We start from the raw sequence: 22,946 nt of genomic DNA, 5'->3' as shown, positions 1-22,946 counted from the left end.
ATTAATCTCTACGGGTGACAAATACCTGTATCTTGATGTGCATTTGGGTTAAACATTTCCCCAGATAGCGTGGTGGGGTGGTTTGTTCATTTACTGAATTCAATATTGATAAAATTATCTTCACCACAGCGCTTTTTATTCTTAGTTTTGTAAATGTAAATGTATATATGAAGCATCAGAAAGCAACTGGTATAAGTATAATATCTTTTGAGATGTCACAAATAGGTAAACAATCTATTTTATTTACCACATGAAAATTGCACCGAATCTGTCCCACGTATATATGACGTAGTTGACAAGATTGCAGGTGCGGCTACTGCGTGTGTGTCGCAGTTCCTATACCTTCAAGTTCTGCATCCCCTCAGTCACATTGCTCTTCTTCGGTGCAGGGTTCTGCTTAGTCTTAGATTTTGACTTATCCGCACTGGGCTTCTCAACCAACTCCTTAGTATACGGGATCTCTGTAGGTTGGCCCGGGATATACTTCCGGAGCACCTTGGGGACAATTATACCCTACATACCCGAGAGAAGACGGAAAAGGAATAATCAGTTAGCCGTGGGTACCTTTTCCTCTTTTATGATAGGTTTATTGCTTGAAACCAACTAATTCAGGGGATTGCAGAGGAGGTGGGAGTGGGTGAAGGAAGGGGCAAGACTCACCGTTTCAGTCTGGTAGTTTTCCAAGATACAGCAGAGTGTCCGCTCTGTAGCACACAGGGTAGCATTTAACGCGTGCACATAAACTTTCTTATTCTCATCACTGCGGGTGTCCTTCTCATCATCCTTCTTCGCTCTATATCGGATTTCCAGCGCCCGGGATTGGTAATCTGTGCAGTTTGAGCAAGAGACCAGTTCCTTGTATGTGCCCTGGGACGGGAACCACGCTTCCAAGTCGTTCTTCCTCGATGCGGCATTATTCAGAGCGCCGGAGACGATGTCGACAACTCGATACGGGAGGCCGAGAGATTGATAGAATTCTTCTGAATTCTTCATCATATCTTCAAACGCATCCCATGAGTCCTCGGGTTTGGTCATCACGAATTGTTCTATCTATATTGATGATGATGTTAAGTAAAAAAGAAGAAAAAGAAAAAAAGAAAGAAAGAAACAAAAACACCAAATTACTTTGAAACCTACCTTTTCAAACTGATGCACACGGAAAATTCCCATTACTTCCTTGCCATGAGAACCAGCCTCCTTTCTATAGCAAGTGCTGTACCCGGCATATTTGATAGGAAGGTCGCTGTCCTGAAGCCACTCTCCGCTATGTAGAGCGGACAAGGGCTGTTCGGAAGTCGCAATCAGATATCTCTCTGAAGCCTTATCCTCGTTTTCGGTAACCTTGTAAAGCTCCTCGTCGAACTGCTCGAGCTGCGCAGTCTTGGCCATATACTGCTTCAGCATGAAATAGGGTGGCTGATTAAGGGTGTATTTCTTGCTGAACAGGAACTCCAGTCCGTAGTTCACCAGTGCAAGGTTTAGGAGTAGACCATAGTTGATCAGACAATACCCCCGGTGCCCGAAGATTTTGGTGCCTCGTTTCTGGTCAAAACCATCCAATCGGTGAAGCACGTCGTCGTGTGAGAGGCAGTAGGCTGGTTTTTCCTCCTTAAACCCTTCTGGCGCCCATGTCGAGATAATAGCGTTATCCGCCTAAAAGAACAAAATTGAACAATTTTCAGCCTAGTTGGCCATTGATTCCTCCAGGGGGATGCAAGGGGTTACCAACCTCATCCTGGCTTGTAGGTACATCTGCATGGACGTAATTCCCAATCGATGCGAGTTTCCGGTCTCTCAGCAACTCCTTCTCGGTGGCTAAAGCATCTGCATCCTTCTTTTGTTTCTCCAGCTCCGTCTTCTCCGCGATCAGATCAGCCGCGTCTTCCTTATTCTAGATAAATGCCCAAAAAATGATCTATTAGTCACGGCTGGTACGTATATATATGGATGGATGTATAAGGACACACCACGTTTACAATTCGCCAAACAAAAAGGAGGGGGAAAAAAAATAAAAAAATCAAACCTTCTTTTTCCTCCCAATTTCCTTCTGGACCTTATTGATCTTCTCACCTATCTGAGTAACCTCATAGCGCGCTAGACACAAAATGTCAATGTCAGTTTCATAATGTTCAATTCCGCGAAAAACAAAATTTGAGCAAATGTAAGTTTTGAAGTTCGGGGTCAAGGGGCTTCCTCACATTCTCGGGCGACTTTGAACAAAGCAATAACCTCGTCCACCGCCTCCACAGGCGCACCACGACGCCGCTGGTTCTCCCGTAATCTCTCCTGATTTTCCGCGATCTTCTCCGGAGTGGCTCCGTGGACAAAGTCCGCAATGTCAAGCATGGTTGAATGATTGATCCGGACTGGCTTGGTCCTTTTTTCCCTTTTCTTAAGACTTTCTGCGGAAAAGTTTAAGGTAAGGGGGACCCGGGATTGGAGATTTCAAATGGCCCCAAGAGAAGAGAGAGTGCGCTAAGAAACGAAACCGTGAGTTGCGGGGTGGGATTTGGATTTGGCAGAGAGCGACGACTCGCGAGGTTGATTGCTGGAGTAAGTAGTCTTTCTTTTCTTTTGTGTCAGAGTCCAGACAGACATGGAGGGGCAGAATTATTGCCGGATGCGGAAAATGAGGGGCGTGCAGAGAGGAGAAACCATGCCCACATTCTGCCGTTTATCACCGCCTTCCTATTCTGGGAGAAAGAAAGAAAGAAAAACGGAATTAAAAACTTAAAGAAGGAATAAACGGCTGAACCTAATTGCGTTAGCTGCTGGGGAAAAGAAAAAAGCAAAACCGCGAAAAAGAAACGAGCTTGGAGCCGCCTCGAGTCTCGAGTCAGCCAGGAATCAGGGATCAAGCTCTGGAATGAGAATAATAATAATACGGAGTATGTCACAACAAAATGCGCTCGCTATGTAGTGTATTTTCGCGCTCAAACAAATACTCGCGCAGCCCGGCTGTTGTTAGCCTGCGCCTTATTGTTTTTATTTATTATTATGATTATTATGATTATTATCATCATCGTTTTTATTATTAGTATTATTAGTATTTTATTAGTATTATTATTATTATTATTAGATACCATACAAGCCCTACCCTACACCGTTTTTGTAGAACCTTGCGGTCAGCAAACAAAGTCAGTAGGTTGATAATGAAATGAGCGGTCAAAACCTCATCGTCATAAATGGGGCATGCCGCCTTAAACAAAAACAAGTTTGACCATCCTTCTAGTAATAGTCTGTCTACGTATGCTGCCATACGGAGTACCAGAAAAAAATAACGCATTGCCGGAAACAACGAATAATAATAAAAGTGAGGGAAAAATAGAAAAATAGAGATTGAAACGTGTAACAAAGAATAGGGGGAAAGGGCATATAACAGGAACAAAAAAGAAGGAACACCAGTAAAACCGCTTGAAGTCACACACACAGGCAAATATGTCGGTGTGCCTTCACTGATTGCCAGATATACACATCACAATAACCCACAACCCCAAACTAAACATGTGTAAAAATGGGAATTCAAGAAAAACAATAATAATATCTGGCCCAGAAGGGCCAAAAAAACCAAAATAAAAGTTAAAAAATAGAACGTTCCTGTGACCATGGGAAAACGCCCTCTTCCCAAGGACTTGCGCAAAAAGAAAGCAGACCAATCCATTCCACCCACCGTAAACACGAACATCAAAAACTAAAAATAAAAATAAAAGATAAAAAGATAAAAAGAAGTAAAAGCGGTAAAAGAGAAAGAAGAGAACATTATCTCATAACAAGGGACATTTCATGTGAGTGTCGTATGTCGCGTGCGTATTTGCGTCTGGCATGTTTACATAACGATGCACTTACTGCCGCTGGACGGCTGGGTTGGATTCTGCGATTTCTCAACTTCCGCGATGATCAGGTCGAAGGCTTTGGCGACATTCTCGTCCAGCCGGGCACTGGCTTCGGTCCAGGCGCAATTGAATTCCTCCCCGAGCTTCTTCCCTTCTTCCTCTGTCACTTGTCGTACGTCTGGTTTGAGATCGCTTTTGTTTCCGACTACGACTAGGGGTACCCATTCCGCTCCCTGGAAAATTAAAATATACAGTCAGCGGAGATCCCTCGAAAATAGGAAAAAAGAAAAGAAATAAGGTGCTCACCAGGTGATTGAGAATCTTATCCCGAATAACCCTGACCATGTCAAAAGACTGGCGCGATGCGACTGAGTAAACGATGATGTAGCCATGAATGCCGATGAAATGTTTCGAGTTCAAGATACTGTATTCATCCTGGCCGGCGGTGTCCACGATCTCCGTAGCAAAGTCCTGGCCCTTGTACTTGATGGTGCTACTGAATGTATTCTCAATGGTCGGGTAGTAGCTCTCAACAAACACGCCGTCAACGAACCGAACGGTAAGTGATGATTTGCCTGTGATCGAGGAGGAACGCCCATCAAAGTTAACAACACGGAGCAAAGTAGAGGGAAAAAAAAGGAAAGAAAAAGAAACGAAATTATGAAATTTCTTAAACATACCCACAGATCTGCTGCCAACAACCGCAATCTTCCGTTGCTTTGGGGGAGGTGCCATATTTCGAATTGATTTTTATCTTCGGGATAGGATAGGGAGGGACGGGATGTTGTTAAATATAGATTGAGAGTTTTAAGGTAAGGTTTTAAAAGAAAAAAAACGGGGGGCGCTGTTCTCCTTTTTGGCACTCTCGGTTTGGCACACAGCGCGGGAAGGCTGTCGGGATACTCGGGATCTCGGGATATATTTGGACAGTCGGGTCAGGGGCTGAGCGAGAACTGGCCTGAATTTGGCGCGAGGGAGGGAGGACAAGACAGGACAGGTCAAGATAGGACGGGGCGGGAGGAATTGAGTAGTGATATTAAGATTAATATTGTTGGAAGTTTATGGGAACCTGTTTGAATAATATTATTATTAATAAGAAATGGCTTCAGCTGGCGCGTGGAGAATGAGGAAGAAGAAGAATAAAAATAAATAAGAAGTAATGGAGAATGGGTTATGGGGCTAGGGAGGCGTAACTAACAATGGGAGTTACAGTAGTAACTTAAGCATGTATGGACAGATGCAGGCTTTGGAGGTATGTATGTATGTATGTATGTACTGTTGATGCTGTTGATGCTGCTGATGCGGCTGATGATGAATGGTTCGGAAAGTAGACAAGCGAAGATTAAAAAGACAGACAGACTAGACAGTGAGAGAGAGTGGTGATTGATTGATGGATGAGGATGAAGAAGGAGAAGGGAAAGAGGGAGAGGAACAACAAGAACAGGAAAAAGAAGCAAGCATGGATGATGGCTCCCCGAGCTATCTTTATATATAACTATCCCAGTAGTTTGGTCCGGCGGTATGGATCAATCACCAATATCAATTAATACACAGACAGAACCCATATATTTAATATACCCAGCCATCTCCGGGAAATCTGATACCACCTATACCTAATAGCAGTGACAGAGTGACAGACAGAGTGACAGACAGAGTGACAGACAAGAGTGCCAAGGTGACAGTGACAGTGACAACAGCTGGCAATAATAATTAATAATGGAAAAATCTCAAGTTTTCCAGTTGTTACTCCATAGTTACGCAATGCATGCAAACTCATCCCAGAACCTTGGAAGATGTAGGTACAGTACACACATACTTCGCCCAAACAGAGGTACATACTGCGTACATAACCTTACCTCCTCCTCCTCCTGCTCCCTCCCCCGCCTCCGTGTCCAACAGTCGCCACCCGCTCTGCTCCATTATTCTAGTCTCTGCACAGGATATTCCTACCATGCTTCGGGTAATTTACTCTGGCCTGTGGTTCCGCTCCCTTACTACCAGTTACTAGTCCCGTACGCCATCCACAATACGCCGGGGTTCCCAGCCAATCACAGCCGTTTCCGCCCTTCTGCGGCGCCTCCCCCCCTTGCAGCCAGCCTTGGCACCACGTGAAACTGCTGGCGCGTGTCGATCCATCGCCTGGTCCAGGCCTTGAGTCTCTTACCTTCTACAATGGCATTTGGTATTGGGTATTGGGTATTGGGTATTTGGCCAGCCGGGAGACAGACACACGCCGAGAAAGATAGAGAAAGAAATATATTAGTGAGAGAGCATGCATGCGTGCATGGATGTTAACTAATGTGTCTCAGTTCCTTTGGAAGGATAGGTTAAGTAAGACATGAACAAAATACATCAACATCATTCGTATCCCTTGATAAACTATACAAGCGTAAATTTCATGGTGGTAGTAGTTGAGCGGAGCATGCTTTCCCTCTCACTCAGCAAATCCCTTCCGCTTGCTTGATCCGGTCTACAATGCTTTGCAGTCTGCACGTGAAGCCGGACACAGATTCATGCTCTCCTCCCCCGGCCTGGAGCTCCTTCTCAACTTTTCGGTGGTAGTGTAGAAACTCTTCAACAGTAGCCAGCACCCGGTCAATGTTTCTCCCCTGGAGGGAATTCCTGACGTGTAATCGCGCCTCCTCATTGAGGCATACTGTGCTCAGAAGAACAGATAAATAACCAAACGCCACATTGGAGTGTGTCTGGACAACGGAGTCCGCCTAAACGTTACCAATGTTAGCGTCTTGAGAAAGAGAGCATTTTCTTTTTGAGATACAGGAATCCCTTACCTCAGAAGTTTTCTCCCATCCATCCTTAAACAACTGCAACAGCCTGTCAAGGAACGTCGTCGCTGTCGTACCGCTTCGTGTTTGCAAAATAAGCTGTCGTGCAGTCTCATTCCATTCCGTCAAATTGATCAACGTTCCAAGCGCCAAAATAACTGCGTCTAACAACGAGTCTCGTTTATCGCTGCCAAAATCCTCCGACACCAGCCCAAAATTTGACAACACGATCACCATCAGCGCGCGTATCAGCTCTGGCGTTGAAAAATCTTCGCAGAGTGAAGGGTTATTATTCGTAAGATTCAAGATCAGTCGGATTTCTAGTAACTGGATCTGCCTGCAACACGGCTCCGAGTAACGAGATAGTTGTAGCAGAAGCGGCCCAAGTCGGGAAAGCCTCTTCAATATCTTCTCCTGGCTTGGTTCGAGCAAATTCAGGGCAACTGTGTACGATTCTAAGACGGAGAATGTCAACTCGAGGATTAAGACATCGTCCGTCTTTGCATCTTGGATTTGCTCTGGGAGCACCGAATGCTGCAGAAGTAGGTCAACCAGTAGAGATAGAACATCGTTAGATAGATATTCCATGGCATCTCCACTCTCGCGGGCCCGGCGCACAGCCATCTCAATGCATCGCAATGCTAGGATCTGAGGAGACCGTTTGTTCGGTTTGACGTCGGGCCAGATTTTGCTCTGAGCTAATTGATCACAAAAGTCCCGAAGAGATGCTTGGACAGCTTTCGACGTTCTTGTGGGCCCAAATTTTGAGATGCCAACGATATCAGATGTGTTTGTTACCATCTTTGGGATAGTTTTAAACACTTGAGTAGAGCAAGTGTGCAAAACAACAGACGACAATGGACCAGCTGACAAAATTATTCCATAGGCGCAGACAATTAGGTATGTGTAGATGGCGTCGCTCAAGTCCCCGGCCCGCTTTGCAAGCCGTTTCTCCAAGCCATGAGCCAGGAATCGGCGTGTGAATTGGTGATCCATCAGCTTTGTACAGAGCTGGATTATGCCACTGTATCGACGTGAAGCTGAAGACTTAGAGTCTTCGATGTCCTCAAAAATTGCGTCGATGATCCCTTCAAACCTAGCATTCTCGCCCGCACGACGCAGTTCATAAATATTTCGGACTACACCGCTGGAGCTATCATCATCGTCGTCGCCGGTACCTCGGGTTGCAAGCGGACGAGAAGTTTTTGAAGATACGGAGTTAGATACGCCGCGTCCAGCACTGGCCCCACCTCCGTACCGCTGAGCAAAGGAAGCCTGGATCGGGGTTTCCGCAATCAGATCTGCAGTTACGTGCTCGACAGAAAGAAATGACCGCTGTCGAGCATAGGTAGCTTTGGGGCCGGCTCCCTGGGACTGCGGTAGCGGAACAGGAGAATCGGGTAGGTCTCTAATTTGTATTCCGTGCGACGCAGTCGGAAGTTGGGACATAGACAATGTAGAATTCTCTGATGATTCAGTAGATACTTCAGATGAAGCACGGGAGCCAACATCACTAGGTCCGATTGGAGACTCAGATCTACCGCGGGGTGTGGTGCTCAACGCATCTACGATCCTTCTCCGCGATGGAGTAGTACTCACGAGTGTGGTGTGCCCTATAATATTGTCCTCGACTTCAGTAGTAATTGGGTAAGAGGCCGCACGCTCGAGCCCCAGCAACGGAGATCCCTTCGGTTGGGGCTGCTGTGCTGGCTTTCCTGGCCTGGCGAGCTTTGGTGCAGCAGGCTTCAAGGTCCGCTGACTCTGTTGCAGTAATGACAACAGACCAGGGTTCTGGCGCGAACTCTGGTATGTCTGTGAATTTGCGGTCGTTGGATCTTTAGAGCGACGAGGCAGGTTGACATTGGGTTCATCCACCGCTCCTTCTTTGGTGGAGTGTTCATTGTGTTTCCTCAGCTTCTTTGGCGTCAGAATAACAACCTCGATTTTGCTAGTAGTTGTCCCAGCGGTTCCTGGGGATTTTGTAGGTGTACTCTGTGTGGTTGCACTGGGGTTTGGGAGATCGTGGCGGGAATGGCGCTTCGTCGCATGCTTTGCTCTCGGGATAATAATCTCTTCAAATCCGTTCGAAACCCATTCATCCTTAGGGGATACTATCTTTCTACGTTTTCGCCAAGGCTCTTTCCCCTCATGTTCCAGTTCATCACCGGACAACGCAAAATCGTAAACATCTTTTTCTTCCCCACCATAGCTGGGTGTTGGACGGCGTAGCGAGTTCGGCCTGGACGGTTTCGCAAGTTTAGGAGTCTGAAGCGCGCCATAGCGTTGATGACCCTGCCTGTCTTTAATTGTTGTTTTCCTGACTCCTGTCGCTGTACTCTGGGGCAGTGAAGCAGGGTTTTCCAAATGTTCTTCTGGCCAGGTGTCTGGTGCTTGCGTTCGGGTCGGAGTTGTCGACGATTGGAATCCATTCCAGTGCTGGGCTTTCTGCGACGACTTCCCGTAAGTGACCAACTTGCGGTGGGTTGTTACATCTTTCGCTGGCGTCATATTTCGACTGTAGTATCTCCCGCACGAGGTTCCTTAGGTAGGATGAAACGAGGGGAAAGGAGAGGTTAGAAGAATGGCGACAGGCGCTTGGTTGTCCATCTAGTGAAAGCGTCAAGAGGCCATCCGCATTTACCGGGTGAATGGTTTCGTCGGATGTTTCGAATCCACGCGTGTCGTATTCCTTGCGCGCCGGATGGAAAAGAGCGTGATGGGTTTGTTGTTGACGGGTTCCTAGCAGATGTACTGAAGATGGTGGGTTTATGGCGGGAAGTTGAACCAGCTGTTTTTTATGCCAGGGACAGAACCAACAACAGGTGACTGAGGATTAGGTGAGCATGCGACAGACAATAGACACCATAACAACAGAACAGTGTGCACCTTCACGAGGAATATGTAGTATGTATGATAATGCGAAGCGTGGTATTCCGTAGTCCTCGCATAAATAAGGCTTCATCTTCATGGATTGAATAGTGCCAGCGCTGCATGATGCTGCGCAGGGAATTTTAACTAAATACCTTCATGGTTTGCACGCACGAACTTTATTTAAACCCGCACATCAGCCAACCGACTGGCGGGAGTGCAAAGACCTACGCAGTACGGAATACTCCGTAGTTACATAACTATCAGCTCACATTGGGCTTCTCAGCCTGGACAAAGCAACTCCTATCCTAATAATAAGTGGCCAATAACTAGCTAGCAGCCGGTGGCGGAAAAGCCCCGCCTGAGATGTTTGCTGAGCGTGGCTGGTTGGTGGTTTCCACTCTTGCCCAGGTGTGGTTTTAGGTCTGGCTGTTTTCTTCCCCGTTATTTCAATACTCGCTCCCCCACCCCACCCCCGAGCTGCCATAGTAAATGTTGCTTACTTAGTGCTACAGCTTGATGCCCTTGGGTTTCGTCCCAGATATATCTATATCTCTGCGTGCAGTTCACTTTGATTCACGTTGGACGCTGGAGACTTACTTAACCTGGAAAACTCCTCCGAATTTCCGAGTTGACGTATCCCTAAGCTTGTTTACACTCCCGTCCCTTGGCCTCAAACTTTCTTCCCGCAATAGCTACCTACATACAATACCAGCCTTATAAACGCCATGGCTCAGCAGGGGACAGGTGCTCCATTGCCCTGCCAAGGTGTTGGTCCTCTCTACAAACCAGATGGGGAAAAGCCCACAGCGACAGTCTCGCAGGTTGTCGACTACGATAATGTCCATATCCTCCCACAGACTCCTCAGCTAATTGCACTCCTAACGCAAGTTAATTTTACTCCCCCGTGTGCACTCTAGGTATTTTACCTCGACTATAAGGCTAATTCGATACCTATAAAAGTATGATAAGGGACACTCGTACGGAGAGAGCAGATTTCATATTTTACTCGAACAGGATCATACGTTTGTTGGTGGAAGAAGGCTTAAATCACCTACCCGTGGTTGAGCAGTCAGTAACAACTCCAGTCGGCAGGTCATATCTTGGAGTCAAATTCCAAGGGAAAATATGTGGTGTATCTATCATGAGGGCAGGAGAAGCTATGGAGCAGGGCCTACGCGATTGCTGTAGATCCGTCCGCATCGGGAAGATCTTGATACAGCGAGACGACGATACGTGGCAACCCAAGCTCTTCTACGAGAAGCTCCCTAATGACATAGCAAGCAGATGGGTGCTACTCCTGGACCCAATGTTTGCCACTGGTGGGGAGAACCATCTATATGTTCTTTTTTTTAAACTCAAAAATCATGCTAATGACTTAATAGGTGGCTCCGCAACGATGGCAGTTGATGTACTGAAATCAAAGGGAGTTCCTGAAGATCGAATCTTATTTTTAAACATCATAGCAAGCCCGTCAGGGGTTGCCGACTTCGCTCAGAGGTACCCTAAACTGCGAGTAGTCACGGCATTTATCGACCAAGGGCTTGATGAGAAAAAGTCAGTAACGGACTATTTCTGCGTATATTGACATTCTGCTATTTCTAACTTCAAAAAATAGATATATCATTCCTGGGCTCGGTGACTTCGGCGACCGATACTACACATTGTAGATGAAGTGGAGAAAGTCGACTATATATAAAAGTCGTATGATATGATAAACGGCCCTTGATTCCTGGCAAACCAATTGTTATCCCACCGGGGAATCCCACACCATTTCATTGTAGCGCGTGTTCTCGCGGACTATCGATTCGGTTGGACAAGTGGGGGCGGGAGGACGTCCGTTGTGCGGTAGCTGAGAGGGCAAAGCCGGTTGGCTAGGATTCTTTTATTTTCACAGCCGCGAAAGCATCCAGACTCCGCAGTCGTGTATATATAAACATATATATATATGTATGTATTGCGCGGTTTTTGCTGAATCCCATTTCCATCCAATAACATGACGTTTCAGGCTAAAGCAAGCCGAACCATCACAAATGCAATTGAGAATGACCAGTACCGGACTGCACATAAAACGCCTTTTATCAAACTGGGTAAGAAGCGAGGAGATTATCGAACAATTTTTCGTGGTCAGTAGTCATCAAGGCCGACTTCAGACTGATCGAGTTCCTCTCTTTCAGCCTCGCGTCTCACCGGACCTGAGGATCCTTCATTTGCTCCACGTGCAGTAGTCTCCACAGCATTGCCAGCGGCGGCGTCCTTAGCAACCGCATCGCAGGCATCCACCCAGTCAGAATAAACATCGACGGCAGCGGAGAGATCTAGAGCCATTGCCGGAGGAGCTGTTAGTGGAAGAACGATTATAATCGCCGCAAGAATGGAGAATGTTCCTCACAGTTGATGCCGGTCTGGAATCGCTGGCCGCATATTTTACATGACAGGTTCCCGAGACCCAATTTCTTATCCAGCTTCACTATCACACAATTCTCATGGTTGCAGAATAGACAAGAAAATGTGGTTGGGAGGGGCTCTTTCTGCAATGAAGTTAGCAAACGGAATGCCCTACAAGCTCGGAAATGCGGGTTCATTAACTTACCTTCCTGGGGGCTGCCGGCTTGCGGCTAGACTTCTTGCGCTTGCCCTGTAGAGGAGAGGGGGAAATGAGGCGATCAGTAAATACACGAGAACATAGATAGTTCGGATCACAATGTGGCTCGGGGAGGGGGTAAGAGGACTCGGCCATACCATTTATCTATGCTCCTCAAGTGCTTCAGATCCGCAAACGAAGGCGCCGGGAGACTCAAAGAGGAGGAATAGAACAACAGGATATATTAGTTTGCTGTTCAAGGGCCCTCTGAGAACAATGAACCCATCATGCGATATATGATAGCAATCCGGATGTCAATGTCAAACGAGCTTGCTCTGCGACGATTCATCGTGAGGATATCCTGGTCATGTGATTTAGTTGCCCAAGGCTTGGCATCCTCGAGCTCATCTGAACCGAAACCTCCGTCGAGAGAAGACTAATAACAGAACACTGTCTACAAACCTTTTAGAGATTTTCAATGAGAATATACCTGTTCGTGGCACAGTTGATCGCACGATGATGAATGGAACCTCCTGGCCTAGGAATTATTACTTAATTTGGAGATACGCAGTCACAATTACACAGGCAGATTACACTCGTGGGCGTCCTTCTAGCATTTCAACCACAGCGCAGAATCCACAGAGGCAAATGTGATGGGTAACACGCTCTATTCGAATTTCAACCAACATAGCTTTAGTCCATTCTTCGTTGATGTTAACGGAACGGCAGCGATGCCACCGCTCAAAACCATTCCGTTTCTGCCTGGTCCAGCAGGCTACCTAGCTAGCTGGCGGAAGAGAGCATCCATAGATGATGCCCGGTCCAATGTTTCCCCGAAACCTTCTGCTAGTGTCAAGGGGCCTCATCCTCAAGTTCTGCCCTTTTTCGAACGCCATTCTTCCTTGAATTCTACGCTTTTAGGTGAAGATGGCCCATCAAACTGAGGGTTGCGTGGTTCTAGAGTATGAAAAGCTGCGCCCAGTAGGCAAGTAGAAGAGGTTCAATGTGCTGTAAGGGCTGTTGTAGAAATATAACTAATTTGGCTTCTTTCAGGCCTACTAGAACGGTACTCCACAGCGCGGCATCACCTTGGCTTCTATATCAATGTCGCCGTATCAGCAACATATACCCTGCCGGAAACATGCTCGTACCCGCTGAAGAGTTTCATATATAGAGCATGCAAAATACTTATTGGCCAACATCCTATACTCTCCGTCATCCCTGTGGGCGAAAATACGGATGAACCCCATTTTGTTCGCCTTCCAGCAATTGATTTGGATACCTGCATTTCCTTCGAAGAAAGGCGGCATGGCAACCTTGTTTCCAACCATTCCTCCAATCCTGATCCAGATATGGACTTGGAAAAGCTTCTGAACATCCAACACAACATCCCATTTTCTCCACCTTGTCCATTTTGGAGACTATGTATCTTAGCGAATCATGATCATCCACATATATTCACTGCCTCGTTCATCTTTCATCACGCCATTGGAGATGGCACGTCTGGAATGGCTTTTCATAAAACGTTTCTCCGCGCCTTACATCTCGAGCTTTCTTCAGCCGAGTCCTCAGACCAAGTAGATTGTACGATTGTATCGCCGAATATTCCCCTGTTACCTAACATAGAAGCGCTCCACCCGATGACGGTTTCGATCCCGTTTCTCCTTTCGATACTCTTCAGGGAGAAAATATGGAACAAACAGGATCCCAACTTGTGGACTGGTTCAAAGATTACCATGCCCCTAGAAAATGAAATACGCCTTCTTGTCCTTTCCGAATCTCAGACTCTTTCTTTCAGGGACCTCTGTCGCAAAAATAAGACTACTATAACAGCAGCTCTTCACACCTTGGTTGCGGGAGCTGTTTTCTTGAACGTCTCGGCGCATTACTCTCGACTCCGATGTGTTGGCGCGCTCTCAAATCGGCGTTGGCTTGTGGAGCGGATCTCCGATGACTCTATGGGTGTGTTCGTGCAAAACTTGCACGATTCATATCATCGAGAGAAGTTTTTTGACCAGTCCGGAAACTTCAAGTTTCCGTGGGACGAAGCCGTCAGATCCCGGAAAACAATTGAGGACACAATAAACATGAAAGGCAAAAATGCAATGCCGAATCTATTAAAATATGTGGGCAATTTCCACAGCGAGCTGTTCCTATCTAAAGTAAGCAAAGACAGAGCAGATAGCTACGAAGTATCAAACTTGGGTGTATTCAGGTCTAATCTAGGACCAGAGGCCGGATCGCAGAACCCACGAATTGGCAGGATGGTCTTTTCGCAGAGTGCTAATGTTGCAGGGAGTGCGTTTGCGGTGTCCACCATTACCGGTAGTGACGGATGCCTAGTGTTAGCGTTTTCATGGCAAAAAGATGTCATAGAACTTCATTTGGCAGGAGACATTATGAAAACGGTTGTACAGCAGTTGGCTATCATATTGTCAGGTCACGTGATCTGGCTTACTAATCCTTCCACCATATAACTTTCCACAAGCTAGCAACCTTTCAATCAGACAAGCTTTACACCTTTCACAGGTTATGAGACCTGTTTTGTGCAAAAATCACTGCCAATTCAGGATTCCTTGTCAATATAATCTATTTGAACTACTGCTTCATTCAATACACTCATCAGGAGTTAAAATTGTCTTATTCTATCAGTATTAATGTGTTTGAGATCTTGATGATCAATAATACTACTGCTTGCTTAAAAAAGAGACTTGCAGAAAACACATCACATTTGTAAAAAAGTAAGAAAAAGAGAATGATATTGACAAGGATTCAATAAATGAATATTAAGATAACAGATTCAATATAATCTCACTCACATATATGTTCATGATCTTGTGTTCTTTTCACTGAATCAGTTATAGTTGATAATGATGATTCTTCACACTCACACTCTGTCAGTGAACATTCTTCTGAAGCCTTTGAAAGTTTCACTGATGAATATTCTTCTGAAGTCTTTGAAAGCTTCATTGAAGAACACTCTGCAACACTCTCTTGATTTGAAGCTGGTTTGAATACAGCTTCTGACATGATCAGGCTGATTCTCTGTTTTACTCAACAGCTTGATAAAGCTGATTCTCTTGATAAGAATATTGAACACTCAGATATCTATCATTCAGATAAGACAATATCAGATCAACAGATGAAGCATCTCAAGATAATGCTTAAGATGAACAAGAGAAAGCAAAGAGTCTTAGAACTTAAACTACAACTGAAAAAACTTTATTAACAGAGATTCTCTATAGATTAATCACAGAATATTAACAATCATTCTATTATTACATCAACAGCCACATGGAATTCTAATCTCAGTGAAAGGTTGAAATTCAATCTTTATGAATCAGATAGCTGTGTTAGTAAGACAATCTCTTAATTTAAGAAAGATGTCAAGAATACTGTGAGATCAAACAGTCTGACTGACACATTCAATTACATCATATAAAGCATCTTCATGAAATTGAAACTGGTTAATACACAGTGCTGATATATGATAGAGAAATATCAGACTCAGAACTCTCTACAAAGAGATGATGAATAAGCATCATTCTGAGATGTCAGAAATCAGTGACTCTACACATTCATCTTGAACTTCTTGAGTGCAGATGTCAGACCACATTTCTTCAAGTATGATAAAAATTGAATCACTTATACTCTATGAAATACAATTGAACAGAAATACTCTGTCTCTAAAACACAGTTACACTGTAAGACAGTTCTGGAATTCATGTCTCTTAGTGACACACAGGTCATCAATCTACACACATTCTTTGATAAGTTTCAGTTCATTATTATGAAATTGAAGATGTTAAATACTTTCTCTTCAGATATGTGAATATTTGATATCTTCTACTCAGTTCTACTCAACAATTGAAGGAATTACATTCAGAAGAAGATAGAGAAGATACAGGATTTCAAATTCACAGCTGTGATATTAAATGTTGATCTTCTCATGAAGAAAATCTGTTCACAGCTTAATTCTTCAAAAGATAAAAAGAATCTATAGAATATAGATTCTGTAGTTAACTCAGCTACAACAGCTATAACAGCTATAACAGTCATATCAACTATCAGCAACAATACATCAAATCCGGCCTGTGAAGACTGTACTGAATGTGATTATAGCAGTACACAAGAAGGCTTCTGAAATTATCAAGAATTGGAAAATTCATCTATATATTCTGAATGTGAGAGATCTCACTTTAACATCTATTGATTGATTAATTCAGACAGTGCTTCAGATAATTGAAGAATAAACAACACTGTGAGAATAAAGAAATTCAAAGAAAAGAAGAAAAAGAACAATAGTAAGAGTAGAACTCAACTATTCATTACAGATGAATCAGACATCTATCAGATGACAAATCTTGCAGAGGTTATCAATATATCAGTCTGTTTTATGAAATCTCACAAGAATTCTCTCACTATATGAGATAGTGATGCTGAATGTCACATAGTAAGTGATAGATCATGATTTTCAGAACTTATAGCAATCAATGATTCAACAGTTCAAGTGATTAATAAGGTCATTATAAAGATTCAGAGTGTCAGCACTGTATTCATCTCAGTGAGTGAAAGATTGATAGAATTCAATTATATATACTACATGTCAGAACTATCTGCAAATCTGATCTTCACTGAGCTTATGAAATGTCAGAGCTATATTCACTGTGATATATAAGTTAATACTGAGAACTACTTTAAGTTTCTATCATCTATCAATAGTGATATCTTCTACATCAATCTGTCTCATAATAATATTTATATTCTATTCAACAGCTCACTGATATTTCATAAGATAATGAATGACTCAATGTATGAAGCAGTGATATATATAGCTGTTCTGAAATCAAAGACAATCTCAACAGATTACAATCTGAGTGCTGAGTCTTTGAGATCTTTCAGCTGTGAGAAGATTGAACAGTTAATCAACTCTAAGAATTCAGATACTGATTTCTTTATTATCTTATCTTTATCTTGATTATCTGCAGTTCTTCTGAAACAGCTTCTGATAGATGAGTGACATTGTTAACTTAATTATATCAGTGAAAATAGTATATTAAAAATGATCAGAGATCTGTGATTTGATATTATTATTATTAGTCTGAAGAAATTATCATTCTGTGTCATATATATTAAGTTTAAACAGAAACACACTTTCTACAAGGATTTCACACCACATTGTGTCATCTATAAGACCTTGAAGATTTGAGTGAATATCTTCAGTGATGATGAGACTCTTGAAACTGAGAATGATATATCATCTTACACTGATAAGAAGCTTGTAATAATGATAACAGATGATGCTATCTGTATAAGATGAATATTTCTATTGAAATGCAAGAATGAGATGTTGAGATATCTACAGATCTTCAATCAATTCATCAAGAATCTGCTGAGATGTGGCATTGCAATCATTCACTCAGATTGTGAAGAATTGAATTCAAATACAGTCACAGTATATATGCTCAGTGAAGATATAAAATGAGAGCTGATTTTCTCTCATACTTCACAGCAAGATGAAGTATCTGAATGATTAATTGATTTAATTATTAAGAAGTCTCAATCACTATTAATAGACTCTTCAGCTCTGAAAAAGATGTGAAATAAGACAGTTATTACAGTCACAGAGCTGCTTAATCTTATATCAATCTCAACAATATTGTATGAGAGCTCTGAAAATACAAAGCTGATTATACTATATAAGGTCTGACTTGAAGCTCTATCTTCTGCACATGGTATTCACTGATGAGGTTGCAAAGCATTCTTGAAGATAGTTTTCAAGCTCATCAATAAGATGACTTCCTGTTTCAAAGAGTTGATTTTTGTAAAATATAATGATTTTATCAATTATAGATTGATGAACCTCTTCAACAGATGTTTATATATATCAAAAGACATTATCTTTCAGAAGAACCTTCATCTTATCAATTCATTGATATTAATAATACACAATCTGAAGATTTTACTCAATGCAGTCTGTAAAGCAGCTGCAGTAATTTCTTCAGTAACATCAGGCCTACTCACTGCAGTCTGTAAAAAGACTGCAGTGATTTCTAATTCATCAATTAATAATCTGTTCATTGATGAGAAAATTCAATCTGAGTGTTCATTATTTCTTATACTCACTAATAATTGATAAATTAACTATAATATCTCTATGAGAATACCTATCTTTTTAGTGCAGAATACACTGAACTTCTCAGAATTCACAGTTAAATTGAATGATTCTCTGATATTTATAAGAGATATCACTACAGTGAGGAAAACTTCAGTGAGAGATAGTCTTGAAGATCTACTCACTGATCTCAAGATCACTGTACTTTCAATCTCAAAAAACCTCATATATGTCAAAGCTTTCATGAAATGAAAGTATTATTATAAGATCTGTGTTAAAGAGATTAACTGTTTGAAATAGATAGAGATCTGATAACTGATTAAGAGAATATCACAAATGAGTATTCTTCACAGTCAATGAGTATTTAATAAAAAGTTCAATAATATAAGTGATGTTATTCACTATAAGATCTGCTGAGTTGTCTATGAAAATCTTTAACAGAAGAAAGTCAATTACTCAAGAATCTTTGCACTCATTATCTCTGCATTCATCTCACAAGCTCTTATAATAATCTTAGTATCTCAGAGATGATATGTTCTGCAGATTGATATAATAACTGCTTTTTTAAATACTCAACTGTCTGCTGATGAATAAATATATATGAATCAACTCACAGAATTCTGTGAAGACTGTGATAATCTTATGTGTGAGTTGATGCAGAGACTCTACAGTCTTAAGCAAGCAGCACTCTTATGATATGAAGAGCTGTGAAAGATACTATTGCACTCAGACTTTCATATCAGTCTCTATGATGCTGAACTATTTATTCATAATGAAAGACAGGTCTATATAATCATCTATATAAATGATATTCATCTCTACAGCCTGAAAATCAAAGACCTGAACTGGGCCAAAGCTGAAATCACTGCTAATTATGAGATCAAGAATGTAGGGAATTTCAACTGCTATCTAGAAATGAAGATTGATAGAGATTCAACTTCATTAACATTGTCTCAACTTCTCTTTATAAGGAATCTTCTGGAGAAGTTCTCAATAAATGACTGTCATTCTACATTCACTTCTATGAAGAAGAATGTTGATTTCATGAATGATGATGAGAAACTGATTGCATACACAGCAGAATTTATTCTACAGTTCTATCAATCTGATATCAGATTCCTGCAATATCTGGCATTCAATACATGTTCTGATATGAGCTTTGCTGCAGGATTCCTTGAACAATTCAGCTCTCAGCCTACATCAAAGAACTGGGCTGCATACAAGTGTACACTCTGATATCTACAGGGTTCAATCAATGAGGGTATAACCTATCACAGAGGTGCCGAAATTGAACCTGTAGCATACACAGATGCCAATTGAGCTGGTAGGGATCCAGGATCCCATTCAACCACCGGTTATATCATCTACATGGCAGGTGGTCCCATTGCATGGCGGAGCTGCCGGCAAACAGGGGTCTTCAAGTCATCAACAGAGGCCGAATATATTGCATCCTCTGAGGCTGCATATGAGCTTGTCTATCTCTGAGAGCTTCTAGAAGACACTGGCTTCATCCCATCCTGTCTCAACAATCTGGATGCTGATGATCACCTCATTCCCACCACAGTCAATGATCTGGCTTATACAATCCATGCTGATAATAAGTCTGTCATAGAGCTATCCTCTTCTGAAGCAATTCCACACTGCTTGAAGCATATAGAGGTCTGTTTTCACATTCTTCAGGATCTTGTCTGCAAGAATGAGATATCTATTCAATATGTTCCATCTGCTGAGAACATGATGAATGAGCTTACTAAACCACTTGGAATGTTGAAATATATGCATTGGAAAGAGAATATAAAGAAGATAGAGGGATAGAGGGATAAAAAATGATGTATATCATGACTGATTTTTCATTACTTCACATTTTCCAGTCATTTTTTGTATCTGTACTTGATTTGAAGGCGAATTTTGTATATAGCATCATGTATAGTTACTCTGGTGAGTGGGGGTGTCAGGTCACATGATCTGGCTTACTAATCCTTCCACCATATAACTTTCCACAAGCTAGCAACCTTTCAATCAGACAAGCTTTACACCTTCCACACATATGATGTTGGAAGATGGCACAGCCGCAAGAACATACATACTTCTTTACGAACCACGCTACTTTTCAACTGTAATATTTCGCCTTTAATTAATTATTGACTTCAACAGGTCGGTGTGAATTAATTGTAATATTTTATATAACTGTTTAATTAATTTTTTTAAAAATGAGAATATCTACTAAATCAAGCATAATAATATGATTGAGTAGGATCCTCTCAACAGTTTGAATTAGCGCTAAGAATTTAAGCTGTAATATTGATACAATATCATTCTCAAGCCCCTGGGGTTTAGGCTAGCTTTAGTTAAGCTGTAGCTGGTTATTCAGAGACCACAGACATTAACTTCCCTTAGAACTCTGGTTAAAAGAGGGAATGAGAATACTTTATGCCTGTAACAAAATTACACCTTAAATTCTTAGCACTAGTTAATCAAACTTTTGAGAGGATCCTCCGTACTGGGATATCAGTGTTGTGAGGTTGAAAACACCAAGCTACTTGCTGACATCCCTTTATTTAATTCGCGAATTCGCTGCTGAACACCACGCTAGATTTCATCTTTAAATAATAACACGGATTTGATGTGAGCTCTTGGGATCAAAAACCCGAGACGGCATTTCCATCATTCACATTGATTCTGTCCCTTTTCGCGTCTCTTCCCAAAGGCATAATCAGGTTAAACAATATGGTCGGCACGCCACCTCAACGCGTCCATCCCAGGTCAATCTGGAGTCGAAAGTTGGATATTCTCTACGTTGTCTTTCTTTCAACGACCGTTTTTCTTGCTTTTGGTACGTTGCCATGTTGCCTCAGGCCCCCTTTTCCCCATCCCTTCTTCGCTAGGGATTTGGCAACCTAATAATGATGGCTGAAACAAATAATAGCTATCGACTTCGTGCCATTCTATCCCGCGGGATTATTCCCTCAGTGGACAACAGCAGTTCACGACTTTTATGTCAACAACTACAATGATCCTCTCTATGTCAAGGACCCGCCTTTCTTTCAGCTGTTTGTTGCCATCGAAGCTCTGTATTCTGTTCCGTTGAGCCTTTGGGCGATCCGTGGCTTGATCCAAGGTGCGTCACCGTCGTCTCCTGACTTGAATGCGTTTGCCGCGAGTCAAATGCACTTGCTGGGCGGTAGCTGAATTTTTCCCAAAGATAATCGCATAGTGCCACTTTATCTTCTTCCCTTGGCGACCCATCTTGTTCTATCTACTGTCATTTGCTTTGTGGAGGTGTGGAACACCCAGGACTGGCCCGCGGCAGATATTAATAAGAACCTGCCTGGATATATTGGCTTTTTCATCATTGGTATGTTCCCCGTCCGTTCGACATCTTTACCTATCAGTCAGTCTAATTTAATTGACGGGAACTTTTAAGCGATCACTATGTGGGTGGATATGTTCTCTCGTCTTAATTCATCTTTGGTTGAGAAAGCCAAGGTAAATTGAGACAAGAGAGGGAATGTGCCTCCTATTTTAGGGAAAATTTACTCCTGTTGGGTGTGATTGATGGAGTGAATTTGCTCCTAGTTAGGATTGGAATACTGTACGCCAATGTGTCGGAAACATGCATGTATGTACGACACATATATTACTCCCAGGTCTATATTAAATTTCGGCCTTCTCAGACTCAGTGCCATTTACTTTTTCCCGAAATAAACTTCTTCTACAGACAGCTAACATAAATATTCAGTGTTTTTGTGGTTTGACACCTCTCTCACCATTTCTCATTCACCTTCAATTATCAACTACTCATGCTCAAACATCTCTAGCCACTATAAATATCAATTTCAGCATGAAAAGAGTTATTTCTCTATATATGAGATATTATTTATAATCTATTTACTTTCAGATAGAAAGTAAAAGATGGTGACTGGGATGGTGTATGACTAGACTACACCGTGCAAGAAGATCAAACAACTCAAACCAACTGAGCTTTCAACATTTCAGCTTACTCTCACAAACTCTGCTACTACATCTCCTTTCACTTCTAATACTGTCGCAGCTCGCCCTCGGAAGCAGCGACAGGCTAGTTTCAAGACCAGGAAAACCACCGCAGAGGCCAAGGATACCGAAGGGCTTAAACACTGGAAGACTCCGGCGAAAAAGAACGGAAAAGCTACAGAACTACAAGAGGGATGGTAAAGATTGTCAATGCCTTGAAATTACCTCAGATCAGCAGACGACTACTCGGTTTTTCCAAAGCATAGCGGCAGCTAACGGAAACCGCAACATCTTCGAAATCTTGCCGCCCGAGCTTATCCTCCGGGTCCTTCTCTTCATAGAAGGATGGGATCTTAGAAGGATCAACATTGTGTGTATTAAGCTCACTAACCGAGCTGCTACTAAATTCATTTAGTGGCACGTGACTAAGGTAGGCGTAGTAATCACTAGACTGGCCGGCGGGACCATGAATTTCACATTTAATCTCATTTGATCTGATCTCATACATTTCTTGATGTAAGTCTCACCAGGACTGAGTATCAAAAAAATCTGAAACTGAATCATTTCTTTCAGAAATGATATGAAAAATGACTAGATTTAATTCAAGAACAGTGAAATAAGAGTAATTTCTGCCCCGGTGACTGAATGGTTAATGCGGCCACCTGGTAGCGCCTTGGTGTGGGAAACCAAGGTATGTGAGTTCGAAACCCGCAGGGAATACATTAAATTCAGAACTCAAGCACCTCAGGTTTCTAAAAATATCTTAATGT

General features: G+C 42.6%; 10 protein-coding genes across 10 annotated transcripts; 6 read left to right on the top strand and 4 right to left on the bottom strand.

The window, feature by feature from the left end:
• Window positions 1–36: 36 nt before the first annotated feature.
• Window positions 37–2,763, bottom strand: BDBG_07655 (seryl-tRNA synthetase). The gene is made up of 6 exons (XM_002621770.2): window positions 2,199–2,763; window positions 2,024–2,094; window positions 1,730–1,891; window positions 1,138–1,653; window positions 661–1,050; window positions 37–513 (listed from the first exon to the last, which is right to left on the bottom strand). Exons 1-6 carry the CDS (start codon window positions 2,344–2,346, stop codon window positions 337–339), a joined length of 1,464 nt encoding a protein of 487 aa, XP_002621816.1. The 5' UTR covers window positions 2,347–2,763; the 3' UTR covers window positions 37–336.
• A 1,063-nt stretch (window positions 2,764–3,826) lies between these two features.
• Window positions 3,827–4,568, bottom strand: BDBG_07654 (GTP-binding protein rhb1; the record flags this gene model as incomplete). The annotated part of the gene is made up of 3 exons (XM_002621769.1): window positions 3,827–4,066; window positions 4,140–4,408; window positions 4,514–4,568. The coding sequence occupies 3 exons, from the start codon at window positions 4,566–4,568 to the stop codon at window positions 3,827–3,829; spliced, it is 564 nt and encodes a 187-aa protein (XP_002621815.1).
• Window positions 4,569–5,590: 1,022 nt separating this feature from the next.
• BDBG_07653 (uncharacterized protein) lies at window positions 5,591–5,992 on the top strand. The gene has a single exon (XM_031723189.1). It carries the CDS (start codon window positions 5,595–5,597, stop codon window positions 5,943–5,945), a length of 351 nt encoding a protein of 116 aa, XP_031580306.1. The 5' UTR covers window positions 5,591–5,594; the 3' UTR covers window positions 5,946–5,992.
• Window positions 5,993–6,271: 279 nt separating this feature from the next.
• BDBG_07652 (uncharacterized protein) lies at window positions 6,272–9,127 on the bottom strand (the record flags this gene model as incomplete). Its single annotated transcript, XM_002621767.1, has 2 exons — window positions 6,272–6,556; window positions 6,626–9,127. The coding sequence occupies 2 exons, from the start codon at window positions 9,125–9,127 to the stop codon at window positions 6,272–6,274; spliced, it is 2,787 nt and encodes a 928-aa protein (XP_002621813.1).
• Window positions 9,128–9,540: 413 nt separating this feature from the next.
• BDBG_07651 (uracil phosphoribosyltransferase) lies at window positions 9,541–12,516 on the top strand. The gene is made up of 4 exons (XM_002621766.2): window positions 9,541–10,373; window positions 10,451–10,809; window positions 10,873–11,044; window positions 11,106–12,516. The coding sequence occupies exons 1-4, from the start codon at window positions 10,216–10,218 to the stop codon at window positions 11,155–11,157; spliced, it is 741 nt and encodes a 246-aa protein (XP_002621812.1). The 5' UTR covers window positions 9,541–10,215; the 3' UTR covers window positions 11,158–12,516.
• Window positions 10,281–12,516, bottom strand: BDBG_07650 (uncharacterized protein). The gene is made up of 4 exons (XM_002621765.2): window positions 12,230–12,516; window positions 12,081–12,125; window positions 11,880–12,018; window positions 10,281–11,805 (listed from the first exon to the last, which is right to left on the bottom strand). Exons 1-4 carry the CDS (start codon window positions 12,230–12,232, stop codon window positions 11,615–11,617), a joined length of 378 nt encoding a protein of 125 aa, XP_002621811.2. The 5' UTR covers window positions 12,233–12,516; the 3' UTR covers window positions 10,281–11,614.
• Window positions 12,517–12,585: 69 nt separating this feature from the next.
• BDBG_07649 (uncharacterized protein) lies at window positions 12,586–14,756 on the top strand. The gene is made up of 3 exons (XM_031723188.1): window positions 12,586–12,992; window positions 13,125–14,233; window positions 14,304–14,756. The coding sequence occupies exons 1-3, from the start codon at window positions 12,725–12,727 to the stop codon at window positions 14,412–14,414; spliced, it is 1,488 nt and encodes a 495-aa protein (XP_031580305.1). The 5' UTR covers window positions 12,586–12,724; the 3' UTR covers window positions 14,415–14,756.
• A 251-nt stretch (window positions 14,757–15,007) lies between these two features.
• BDBG_17652 (uncharacterized protein) lies at window positions 15,008–15,300 on the top strand (the record flags this gene model as incomplete). The annotated part of the gene is made up of 2 exons (XM_031725325.1): window positions 15,008–15,079; window positions 15,133–15,300. 2 exons carry the CDS (start codon window positions 15,008–15,010, stop codon window positions 15,298–15,300), a joined length of 240 nt encoding a protein of 79 aa, XP_031580304.1.
• Window positions 15,301–20,913: 5,613 nt separating this feature from the next.
• On the top strand, window positions 20,914–21,681 carry BDBG_07648 (uncharacterized protein; the record flags this gene model as incomplete). The annotated part of the gene is made up of 4 exons (XM_002621763.2): window positions 20,914–21,019; window positions 21,113–21,304; window positions 21,389–21,541; window positions 21,611–21,681. The coding sequence occupies 4 exons, from the start codon at window positions 20,914–20,916 to the stop codon at window positions 21,679–21,681; spliced, it is 522 nt and encodes a 173-aa protein (XP_002621809.1).
• Window positions 21,682–21,799: 118 nt separating this feature from the next.
• Window positions 21,800–22,583, top strand: BDBG_17651 (uncharacterized protein; the record flags this gene model as incomplete). Its single annotated transcript, XM_031725324.1, has 2 exons — window positions 21,800–21,805; window positions 22,126–22,583. 2 exons carry the CDS (start codon window positions 21,800–21,802, stop codon window positions 22,375–22,377), a joined length of 258 nt encoding a protein of 85 aa, XP_031580303.1. The 3' UTR covers window positions 22,378–22,583.
• Window positions 22,584–22,946: the final 363 nt, after the last annotated feature.

This window comes from Blastomyces gilchristii (genome assembly GCF_000003855.2).
Source record: "Blastomyces gilchristii SLH14081 genomic scaffold supercont1.20, whole genome shotgun sequence".
NCBI classification, from domain to species: Eukaryota; Fungi; Ascomycota; class Eurotiomycetes; order Onygenales; family Ajellomycetaceae; genus Blastomyces; species Blastomyces gilchristii.
The sequence above is the reverse complement of the archived record's forward strand: the minus strand, read 5'-3'. Positions and strand labels throughout refer to the sequence as shown.